Source organism: Hydra viridissima, unplaced genomic scaffold (assembly GCF_058129835.1).
Source record: "Hydra viridissima isolate aposymbiotic clone 2 unplaced genomic scaffold, HvirCarnegie_v1 scaffold_9, whole genome shotgun sequence".
NCBI lineage: Eukaryota > Metazoa > Cnidaria > Hydrozoa > Anthoathecata > Hydridae > Hydra > Hydra viridissima.
In genome coordinates this window covers 9,350,001-9,362,830 of record NW_028324308.1, presented here as the reverse complement: position 1 = coordinate 9,362,830, position 12,830 = coordinate 9,350,001, and the positions used below count along the sequence as shown (strand labels likewise).

The 12,830-nt window shown below is 35.1% G+C and overlaps 1 protein-coding gene across 1 annotated transcript; it reads right to left on the bottom strand.

The window, feature by feature from the left end:
* Positions 1–10,778: 10,778 nt before the first annotated feature.
* Positions 10,779–12,693, bottom strand: LOC145195135 (general transcription factor II-I repeat domain-containing protein 2-like). The gene is made up of 3 exons (XM_090098664.1): positions 12,117–12,693; positions 11,671–11,945; positions 10,779–11,603 (listed from the first exon to the last, which is right to left on the bottom strand). The coding sequence occupies exons 1-3, from the start codon at positions 12,691–12,693 to the stop codon at positions 10,779–10,781; spliced, it is 1,677 nt and encodes a 558-aa protein (XP_089954790.1).
* Between the last annotated feature and the right edge of the window lie 137 nt (positions 12,694–12,830).

The following is a 12,830-nucleotide window of genomic DNA, read 5'->3' as shown; positions in this document are numbered from 1 at the left end:
CTACAGTCAAATTCACAAAGAAGCATTGGCAATAATTTTTGGCTTAAAAAAGTTTCATCAATTTCTTTTTGGTCGTCGTTTTACCATCGTCACTGATCATAAACCACTACTGGCTCTATTTGGTCCAACAAAGGCTACTCCAGCTATGGCAGCAAATAGACTGGCTCGATGGGCTTTAATTCTTAGCCAATACAATTATGAAATCGAGTTTCGTAAGACAGCTGAACACGGCAACGCTGACGCGCTCAGTCGATTACCGGTTGACCATGATCGCATTTTCGATGGGGAGGAAAGTAGTGAAGAAAATTTAATGATTTGTGCGGTGAAAACCGTTAGTCGTCAAATCAATATGCATGATCCGAATATCTTGGTCCGCGAGTCGAGCAAAGATCCTGTCATCGCTGCAGTTATTCGCAATGTTCGAGATGGTTGGGTCGAATCCGACAATAATGACGAGATACGGGAATTCCAAAAACTTTCCGAAGCTCTCTCAGTTTCAGGCAAATGCTGGTTCTATGGTCCACGTGTTGTCGTCCCCAAAACTCTTCAAGATCAAGTCTTGAAGATACTGCACCTAGGTCATTTCGGCATTCAACGAATGAAACAACTCGCACGATCTGCCGTATATTGGCCAGGCATTGATTCAGCTATCACTAATCTAGCACACCAGTGTACTACCTGTGCGGAAAATCAGAACCTTCCATCAAAACCAGCAGTCCATCCATGGATGCTACCAGAACGCCCTTGGAGTCGTCTACATCTTGATCATGCAATCAATTTCATGGGTACTAATTGGCTTATCATGATTGATGCTCTATCTAAATATCCATGTATTCATCCTACGTCTTCTATTAGTGCCAAATCTACCATTGATTTACTGGAAGAAGATTTTGCACACTTCGGTTATCCACATGCTCTAGTTACCGATAACTATTCCTCATTCACTTCTCAGGAATTTCTAGAATGGTGTAATAGTCGAGGTATTGTCCTGCTCAAAGGTGCTCCATATCACCCCGCCACAAATGGTGCTGCCGAACGACTAGTTCAAACTTTCAAAAAAGCCATGAAGAAATCAAACCTTCCTCCTAAGAATGCTCTTCAGGAATTTCTCATGGTCTACCGCCGAACTCCTTTAGCAAATGGATCGTCCCCTAGCGAATTACTCAATGGCAGACAAATTCGGGCGCAAATCGATCTGCTTTTGCCATCCCCTGTTCATTTACAACAATCAAAGCAATCTATGGACTCTTCCAAAGTTGTAAAATATTCAGTGGGAGACTTGGTTTATGCCAGATACTTTAGCTCAAGTAATGATTACAACTCAAAATGGATTACGGCTATTGTCACTGAAGTATGCGGTCCTCGATCTGTCATATTGAAGACAGAGCCTGATGGTCTAGTCTGGCATCGTCATATTGAACAACTCAGGCATCGCTACAACTCCGGGGAGGTGGAGGAGTCAATAATAGTACAGCCCGATTTGTTGTCGTGTGAGCCGACTGGTCAAGATAAAAAACAAGTCAAAACAAGACGATCTAGTAGATGCCTATCAAAGAATAATCAAAACGCTTGCTCTCCGTAAAACCAAGCTGGCGAGGAGATGTTACGGTCCATTCTAGAACTTTCTAGATACAACAGAACATTCGAGAATCTTCCATAGAACCCTCTAGATATATAATAACGTTCCAGAATGTTCTGTATCTTTCTAGGAACTTTCTATTTTACTATAAATATTAAGTTTGTGATATTATTGTATTGTATTGGTATTACTGAATCAAAAATAAAAGCTTTACTGAAATCGAACTTTTCTTTGGATCTGTTAAGAAACATAACACTTTCTTTTTTTTTTGAACTTTTTAAGTTTTTGCTTGTTTTCCAGTTGCGATATCTTTTCATTTATTTATATGGCAGGTTGATGAGTCTTCATTCTTTTTTGGTAGAACAATCATTAAATTTAAAGAAGTTCGATTCAAACAATCAAAATATTACGCGGACCACTTCATAAAATTAGCCGGATCACTTGATACAAATTGGCGGATCACTATGTTTTTTGGTAGAACAATCAATAAAATTAAAAGAGTTTGATTCAAACAATCAAAATATTAGGCGGATCATTTCATAAAAATTTGGCGGATCACTTAATATAAATTGGCGGATCACTTTGTTTTTTGAGTTCATAAAATTTATAAAATATTATAAACTTATATACGTTTTTTTGTCGTTTAATAAAATTGTAATATGCAAATTCCTTCTAAATGTTATATCTTTAGTGAATTTAAACTATATCTGAATCGTTATTTTTTTGTTCGTTTAATGAAATATAACTCGCTTTAGTACCGTTTAAATGATCCGCCCCTCTGATCCGCCCCGCCTCGCCGTTTGTACCTACTCATCGAAGTGTTATATATCATACAGTGAAAATGGCAATTGCTTTTACTTCCTCTGAATCTTTTTCATCATTTTTATTGTTAAAAGAAGCTATTAAAAAGTATGAAGATACTAATTTTGTTAAGTTATGGATTAGAGATGCTAGAATTATTGAGGCTGCTAGAAAATCTATTCCAAAGAAAGCTGCTCTTATAGCACCTCAGGTATTGAACGCTGGTTTTTTTTATTAAAAAACCGGTTTGAAGGTCACATTTTATAAATTCTACATGTGATAAAACAATTATGAACTAAATTTCAAAAGTTTCTTCTTTTAGGAAACAAAACTGTTGAATTCTTTTTTAAAATTTATTATGAAAGTACATTACTTGCATTACAGTTTATTCTCTAATAAATCAAAAAACGGCTATTTTCATAGCACAAAAAATTGTGCAAGATAAACATAGTATAACGACTTTTTTAACGTAAAAACCAGTCTAGGAATGTATTGCTTTTGTAAGCTAAAATATCATTAACTTATTATTCTCAAAATGGCGAATATTAGGGTTTTTAGAGGGATTTTTGACAACATTGACTTCGAATTAGAGCACGTTCCGTTGATTTTCAGGTCCATGTTTTTATATTTTTCTGAACCAGCATAAAATTCTCTATCATAATCAATCATAAAAAAAAAAAGGGGGGGGGGGGGGAGAAAGTTGAGTAGCGCCCACAATATTATTTCATAGATGATATAAGGTGTTCATAAATGATATCTCTGAATTGGTTTAAAAAAATTGTAATTCATTTTTTGACATTATCCTGCAAAAAAACAAACAATAACTTACGAGCTTTTACGTTTTCCCTCGCCACTATATTTCAATTTTTGACCACCATGTATACAATAATACTTGATGAAATAGTATTTAACAATAATAGTTATTTTTCAATTTGTCTACTTTCTCACATTCTACGTTCAACCTTTATTTGAAATCTTCTATTAATTTCATTTCGTTATAATACTTTCGTTATAATACTTTTAAAAAATAATAAAAAGACTGATGGAAACCAGGTCTGCTTATTGCGCGAGGGTATTTCCACATCAAATCACCCAGTCCATTAACCATGTGTCTTCCTTTTGTGTTATATTTTGACACATTATTCCTTATTATAAAAAAATATTACATGCAAAATTTCAGCTAAAAATGTTGAGCGGTTGACAAGATACTGCAATTTTAATATTGACCTGGTTTCCCAAAATGACCCGGTTTTCATAACATCCTGAAAAAACATTTTTCTTAAAAAAATAAGAAATAAAAATGGCAAAAATATGAAAACAAACATATGTAATGTTTTTTTGATGCTGAATTCAATAAAAGTACTTAAAATGCTCAAATATAAAAGGAACATGCTTAAAAGTTAATAAAACAACTAGTTTCTATAAACCAACTTTGGGGCCCAATATCTCAAAACACCTTCGTCAATTTTTTTTTTTTTTTTGCTGTTAATATTTTCAACTGCTTATAATCTTACTAGGCACAAAAAATCTAACTGGAAAAACAACTGAAACATATGAAACTTTAATTTCAAAGATCTATTACTTTTTCAAGAAATTCCCAAAAAAATATTTGTAAATAAAATAAAAATAAGTTAATCGTAATTTAAACCGTCACTTAAATATACAAGATTTTTAAAGGTATCGAAGATGTAAGTTATTTTGACTGTGTTTGTATTAGTTTACAATATTGTTCCCATTTTACTTGTACTTCCTCTATTTCAGCATTTTCAAACACATAGTTTCTACCGGAACTAGAGCAAGCTTGTGGAACAGATAGTTTTTTCAATATGTTGGTGTTGGGAATAAAACAGTAGTCGTCTCTTTCAGGCCAGTTAAAACAGATTGATGGACCATTTGGGTGAAGAAATTTAACTTTAGCATCAACTTCTTCTAGGTTGGATTTAGTTACAATGCCGATCCATTACTACACAGACTACAGCTACATAACAACCTAAAGCAACAGTATCAAGTTGAAATATATCTTGTTTCTTTTTAAGATTGTTGATTATTGAATAATTAATGTCCGTACTACACCTCTTTGCCCCAACCCTGTTATCTCCAAGATGTATAAATTGATGAAAGCTACCAGACCAGGTAAAGTTGTTACACCAGTGTACCTTTCTTTTTGCTCTTCATGTTGCAATTGTAAGTCCAATCCCTTTATGTAAATGAAGTTAACAACCTTGATTTTCTCAATACAAAATTCATACATAGCTTCTGATGTGAGAATTTGGTTTCTGTATGGTCGTTTTAAACTTTTTTGTGCTGTTAACCTTTTTACAGTACCGCCAATCTCATTGCATGGTGACTTTCCATGGGACGTGGCAAAAAAGTTCCATTCAACTTTAATGTCAAATTCACTTTCTAGTTGGCATAGATTGTAAAAGCTTTTACAACTTTTGTACTGTCCTGCGCAACTATCAGTGAATATATGTAATTTAGACAGATTGGAAAATTTTTTGATATAGAAATAATTCAAACCTTTTCAGAATCCCTCTGTTGTATAATTTTTTACACTGATAGATATTGTTAATTTTCTTTATAGATATATTTATATATATATATACAATCTACATATATTTATATGAAATATATATATATATATGAAATTGTTAATTTGTTAAAATTTAAATAAAATTTACCAATAAATGTTGTTTTTAAAGTGAACTTTTTATAAACTAGTTATTATAAACTTTTACAAAATATAGTTGTCAAAATTTTAAAAACAAATGCTCATCAATATCACACTTATTCAGTTTTTATATAAAAACAAAGCAGGATGTTTTTTTCAGTTGTTAAGATCAAATAACTAAGTTATCATAAAATTAAGACTTCCTTAAATATAACAAAATTCTTTTTTTTTTTTTTAAGGAGTCTATAAACTAAATATAATACTTTACAGAATTCTATTTGCAAGTTTTTTAAAATAATTTCTTGAAAAAGTAATAGATCTTTGAAATTAAAGTTTCATATGTTTCAGTTGTTTTTCCAGTTAGATTTTTTGTGCCTAGTAAGATTATAAGCAGTTGAAAATATTAACAGCAAAGAAAAAAAAAAAAATTGACGAAGGTGTTTTGAGATATTGGGCCCCAAAGTTGGTTTATAGAAACTAGTTGTTTTATTAACTTTTAAGCATGTTCCTTTTATATTTGAGCATTTTAAGTACTTTTATTGATTTCAGCATCAAAAAAACATTACATATGTTTGTTTTCATATTTTTGCCATTTTTATTTCTTATTTTTTTAAGAAAAATGTTTTTTCAGGATGTTATGAAAACCGGGTCATTTTGGGAAACCAGGTCAATATTAAAATTGCAGTATCTTGTCAACCGCTCAACATTTTTAGCTGAAATTTTATGTGTTAACTTTTCTTTTTAAGATGCAACAGCCAAAGAAATTTTTAAAAAATTTGAGGACCCATGGTTCAAAAATTTCTAAATTTTGGGTAATTTGATGCGGAATTACCCGCGATGCAATAGTAATTAATTTTCGTGAAAACTGAAAGCGTTTTAAAAAAGATTTTTTAAAAATGGCAATTATTAGGATTCAGAGGTGTGCAGTTTGGTTAACTGGTTATCTTTAACCGAAAAAATGACCGAGAAAGTCTTAACTGGTTAACCGAAAAAATGATCGTAGTTAACCAAGTTAACTGCTTTAACCGCTATGTATGCAGTTAACCGGTTAAAGGTATATGCGCACGGATAACTAAATGAAATGCTTGTAATTTAAAAATAATAACGCATTTTTATCCCCGAATTCTTGTTTAGATTTATTCATTCTGAATTTATATCATGAAAGAAACGAAAAGAAAAACTGTTTTCCATCAATATGCAAACATAAAAAGCAAAACGAGAATTGTTGGGCACTTAAAGGAGAAATTGGCATATTAATAAATGTAACATCAGGACTTAGTGGGGACAAGAGAATTATCACTTGGTTATCTTGACTTGATCATTTGCATAAAAAGGGGACGTTTAAAAGAGATCAGTTCAATTATTATTCAATCGGCAATAAATTGCAGTGGAGAAATCCGGAATGGTACTCAATGAAACGATGTGAAGAGCCGTGGTGGTCTGCAAGTAGGCCATCCTAAGGTTTATGAAGTTGTTGGTCAGTTACAGTTATCCAATTATTATTTACAACGTTTAAAATATCTTACCATCATTTCGCGCTGGACTTGATTCGGTGATTGTAGCGGAAGTTGCCTTGGACAAAGGTCATCATATTGACTAATTCGGGTGCAAGTTGTGAACGTTGTGCCGAAACCTTGTTTCCGGCGGAACTGAAAATTCTTTCTGACGGTGCCGAGGTGGCCACGAAGGATAGCACAATTTTGGCAATTTGACTAAGCCTCGGGAATGCTGATTCGTGTTCTTTCCACCAAGTCAGGAGATCCATTCTCTCTGCTTCTTCTTTCGTGGGATTTGACAGGGCAAGGTAGCTGTTGATTTCGTGGGTGATGTCTCAATCGGTAGCAGAGTCTTGTGCATCTGAGCGAGGTCTCTTTGCGTGACGCTTTGTGAAAAAAGAGTTGTACCCGGTCTTCTCTTTTGATTTTGCTGCACTAGTTTGAGGGACAGGCAAGCGTTCTTCAGTTGAATCTGTTGAATGACTGGAGGATCCATCTTGTTGTAATTTGAAAACAGTATTGAAATGATCAATTGCCTCCATAAATTCTGGAAGGGTGCCAATAACGGATGGATCTCCCTTCAAACGGTAATCCAAAGCAGATGCCAGTTTGAAAATCAGATTTTGAGGGAACCGTCGATGAAGGGCAGAGGAAACTTTCAACTTCAGTTCTTCTAAGCCAAAGTCTTCTTCGGTACGATTCGGATCGTCCATTGGAAGCCCCAAGTATCCAACTTCTTGGTCGTGATTAAAACCGCTTTGTTCCACAATGTCATCATCTTCAATATTCAGCTGGGAACGATCATTGCGCTGGGTTCGCTCTGCAGGCCGGCATACTTGAATCAATTCGTCAACAGCTGGGGTTACTAGCGATAGCGTTGGGTAATGTTCACCTTGCAAAGCGTCGGTAGCGGCTTTGAATGGTTCGAGAGATTCGAGAATCTGAAGAATGCCTTGCTTCTCTCTCTTCGTAAACATAAGATCTTGAAAGTCGGTTCCCATCAAGAGTTCATCAAGAACGACAAAATTCTCTTTCACGGATTGCAGCATAATGTAGAAAGAGTTCCATCGAGTGGGGCAGGGCAGCTTCAACGAATTAGCCTTGCGAGGCTCACCTGGAATTAAAATTTAAATAACTAGGTTTCAGTCTTAAAACTAGCACTGAAAAAATGATATTCATTGCATACCCGTCTTTGAAAGGTTCACTTGATCGTCCACCAATTCGTAGTAGTCGTGATCCTCCACCAAAATCCCGGACGTATCTCGCTCCGGTTCGTCATCGTCATTGCCTTCTTCGCCAAGCAAAGCGCGTTGCTCCGACCGGATGGCCCACGCTTTCTTCTCTCGAGCCAGAATTTCCTTCTTCTTCTTTTCAATATCACATTTCCGATACTTGAAGTGTTGTATCCCCTTCTTACTTTTCTTGATTAATCCGTCGAAACTTTTCACCTTCTCTATTCCATCCGCCATTAGGCACAAGTTGATGTTGTGTCCGAAACAAGTGAAATGGACGACCTCCATTAGGTTCAGCGCGGCCAGGATGTTTGCACCATTGTCGGACACCCAAGCTGACTTGTCCAAAGGAATCCCCCATTCTGTAGATAGTCTTCTTAGTTCAGCAGCAATATTCATCGCGGTGTGTCTTTCAGAAAACTGCTTGGCCGCCAAAACAAAGCTGCATTGCTTCCAGTTTGCATCGATGAAATGTACAGTAAGCCCAACATAGTATAGTCGCCGATATCTATCGACCCACATATCAGTAGTGAGACAGTAAAATTGAGCTTGTTTCAGGTCTTCTTTTACCATTCGATGAAGCTGCTCGTACTGCTCGGGGATCAGGCTTCGAGTGAAAGTGGTTCGATGAGGAAGTTGATAGCGAGATTCGAATTCTGACAGCATGTTCTTGAATCCCGGTCCCTCCACGACATTTGGAGGAACGCCATCCCAAGTGATGAAATCGCGGACTGCATGGTCCAGCACTTTCTGACAATTGGGTTGTAAATGTTTCGCCCGTCCGCTCGCAAACATTCGATCCACTGCGGCCTGATCCGGTGGGCCTTTCTTCAACTCGTTGGGATGCAAGTGATTCATGTGGCACATGAGGGTCGACGTGCCGGATGAAGATGCAAGTTTATGTTCTTTTTTGTAGTTGCATATGATCCATCCTTCCTGTTCGTGGAAGTGGTTCCATACTTCAGCCTTTTTTGCTCTCTTTAGAGACTTCCTTTCTTCTTTTTGTTTGGCACAAGAGTTGTCAGTGACCGTAACCTGATCTTGTGCAGTTTCATTTTCAGAGTTGTTTTCCTTATTTGAGTTGTGTTGGTGGTCTACTTCTTCAGTCTCAAAATGAATATCACCATCCCTAGCTTCGCTCTCTGAAGCCATTTGAATCATAGAAATTTAACCTGTGAAAACAATGAAAAGTATAATTATTAAATTACAAGCAAGACGAAAGATCACCAACAGTTTGTTTATCTTACTGTTTATACCGTGGATTCCTTGAATATCATAGAGAAAAGTCTTTCGTATTCAGGACTGTCATTCAGCAATACATACATAAGTTTTCACATCATAAAAGGCCTTAAAATCTCATTAAATTAAAACACTCATACTACAATAGAATGTGATTAAAATACCTGTTCTGTGTGTTATTCAGTACATTTGTTATAAAAACACTCCTCAATTACTCAACAATAATTTAACGAGCACGCCGCTTTAACAGTTTTCCTAGTTTTTCCTCAAAATGCGTCTGCTAAAAAAGCGGTTAACCGCGTTAACCGCATCAACTGGTATATTTTTGTTGTTATATCGATAATGTAGTTAAAGTGGTTAACTGCGGTTAACCCGGTTAATTTTGGACCCTCGACGGTTGGTTAAAGTGGTCAATTGACTGGTTAACCGGTAGTTAACTGGTTAGATTAACCATTTTGCACACCTCTGATACAAACAGCGATGAATTCTTCGAATTTACGCATTTTTTTACGAAAAAGTAATTTACTTAAAAAATTGCGTTTTTACGCAAGATTTTTTTTCTCGAAAAAAACTTCGAAATGTTTATAGCATTGGCCCCAGACGTTATAAACCGTAAAAAAACGTAACGACAAAAAATACAAAAAAAAGTGCTATGGAGTGTCTGCTATGATGGCATTAAAGTTTTTTATTAAAAATTTATTTTCGTGGCGGCACTTTGATGTTAGTTCGCTTCTTTTATTGAGCAAGTCTAGTTTCGAAGTAATAATGTGGTACTTTTTGGTCAAGCACAAATTACAGTAATTACCACTAGGTTTAAATGGTTCTGCCTGATCGAGAATGTTCCACGTAAGGATGAGTTCTAAGCCTTTACTTTTGCACTCCCATACAAATTTAGAAAATTCAGTGGAGTTTACCTTACTTTCATAACGAAAAGAATTTCTATGCTTATACCATCTGTCTTTAAAGGTTTTTTCAGTGAGCCCAATATAATAATGCCCCTTTTCTTGCGGCTGAGTTTTTACATTGCAAATATAAATAAGGTTTTTCTTAAGGCATTTTCCATTTAGTGGGCATGCAGCGGTTTGTCGGCAAGTGCATGATTGGCTATTATTGTCAGTAGAATTAGACAGAATTCTTTTGTTATGAGCAGTAATAATTTTCTTAATATTTGGGAGGCAGCTGTAACTAACTTTTACGTTGTTCCGGTTAAAAAGTTTGTGAAATTTATGGTCTTTAGAAAAGCATTTATCAATTAAACCCAAAAATATCATTGCTACGTTTGTTCTAACGTTCAGTGAAAACGGAGGGTTAAACCAAATAACGTTTCGTTTTCGAGATCCTGCATCACGTTTTGGTGTGTTTTGATTGAAAAAAAATTTTCCTTTAAATCCACCAGAATTGAGAGCGTTGTTATAAAACGGTGCGGCTCTGTTAAAAACCTCTTTACTTGAAGATATATTATTGATGCGGTTAGAAATCATTTTCGGTATCGATTTAATGATATTAGGTGGGTGATTGGAGTTGTCGTTAGAGACCGCCGATTCGTTACTGTTTATTGGTTTGCGGATTGTGCACGGAATTATCTATGCCAGTGGTCGGCACCATATTTCCAAAGGAGCCCACTTGCAAAATTCTTGTTTTAGTTGCGGCCCACAGCAATAAATGAATTATATATAAAATAGGTTATATTACCTATATAACAGAATATAGTATAGAATTAGATTATAGAACTAATAATTGTATCAATACAAAATACATACTTAAGAAAAAAAACACATAAAACACAAATAAAAATTTGGTGAGTATTTTGTTGTTGCAGCTAGCACAAGGTCATTCAAATGAGTGTCAGTCAGTCTTGTTCTGTAAACATTTTTTATTATTTTCATGGCTGAGAATGTTTGTTCGCATTGGTAACTAGTGCCATACATACAGATAAGTCTATTTGCATGTTTTTTAAGAACTGGAAAACGTTCCTTCATGACAGCATGCCAGAAAATAATTAAATTTTCACCAAAAGTGCCATCTTCATCTTTTTTTGGTGCCTTTCTTCTCAACTCGTCGTCACATTGAAAGTTAATTAGTTCATGCTCTGCTTTTAAAATATTAGCTTCTTCAAAGTCCTTTAGAATACTAATATCATTCATATCAAAGTCAAATGGATAACACAAAAAAACCATATGCTTTTTTAAGTCTTCAAATTCATTAAATCTGTTTTCAAATTGATCATACAGAGCAGTCACTATTAATGAAAATGACGATAACATTTCCCTTGATGTTTGACATTCATTTAAAGTAGGAAAATGAGTACAACTACCAGATGCAAATTGAGTTTTGTACAAATTAAGTTTTGTCTTCATCACAGTGATGTGGTTGATCAAATCACAAACCAGCACACGGCGGCCTTGTAATTTCTTATTCAGAACATTGAATTGTGCTGTGATGTCGCAAAGGAAAGCCAGTTTACACTTAAACTCTTCAATAGACATTGTAATGAATGAAAACTTTTGAGTTACCATGAACTGCAGTACACTTGGCAAACACTCCCAAAATCTGTTAAGAATATTTCCTCTTGATAGCCACCTAACCTGCAAAAAATAGACAAACATTTATTTTTGATTGTGATGGTAAATTATTTATTTTTTGTCTATATACCTCTGAATAAAGAAGAAGATCACCATGTTCATCTTCATTTTGTTCCATTAGCGCACGAAATTGACGCCGTTTGAGTGCATTGGAACGTATATGATTGATTGTTTTTACTACAGCTGTCATTACATCATCAATTGTTGCAACTTTAGCGCACAGTGCTTCCTGGTGTATCACACAGTGATATGACATAAATTTGTTAGGAAACTCACCACTATTTCTCAGCAAAGTAACAACTCCTCGAATTCTTCCAATCATAGCAGGAGCGCCATCTGTGACAACTGAAGATATTTTTTGAAGAGGCACTTTCCTATTTTTTAATATTTTGAACAATTTGTCATAAATGTCTTGTCCAGTTGTAGTTGTTTCCAGTGGTTCAATTCCAAGCAGTTCTTCAAATAAACAACAATTCGTAGTGATAAAACGTGCATAAACACAGAGTTGTGCTTTACCGACAAGGTCAGTAGACTCATCGAGAGCGATACTCACAAATTCAGCTTCTGACAGATTGTTTGACAATTGTTCATAAACATTAACAACCATTTTCTCAATTTTTCGAGTAACTGTACGCGCGGACAAGTGCATACTTTGAAATTTGTCATGAATTTTTTTATCATTCGGGAAAAGAAATTTTGATGCTTCAATCATGCATTCTTTGATTATTTCACCATCACTAAATGGTTTCAGGTTTTTTGCTAATATCCATGACACCATATTAGAGGCACGAGTTTCACAATCAACACTGCTAGACATTTGTTGAAACAAATTTTTCTGTTTTTCTAAACAGCTTTTCAATGAGTCGTATTTTATTTTTCTGGCTGTTGAATCAAGAGGATATTTAGTATTGTACAATTCGTGTTTTGATACGAAATGACGTTCAAGCTTGGTTCCTTTCAGTTCACTAACAGTCTCATTACATATTAAACATAGAGCATTGTTACTTGGTCCCTCAGTGAAGAAATAAATCAGCTTCCATTTTTCATTCCACTGACGTGCATATTTACGCTTCGCTTCATGTTTACCTGGCATATCTTTGCAAGTTAATGTGTGTATTTATCAGAGTTGCAACTTCTGAGTAAAGCATCCAAACTCGATAACCGGTTACTCGATAACTGGTTATACTCGAGTAATTTTTGGTTATTCAATTTCCAAATATTGAGTCTTAA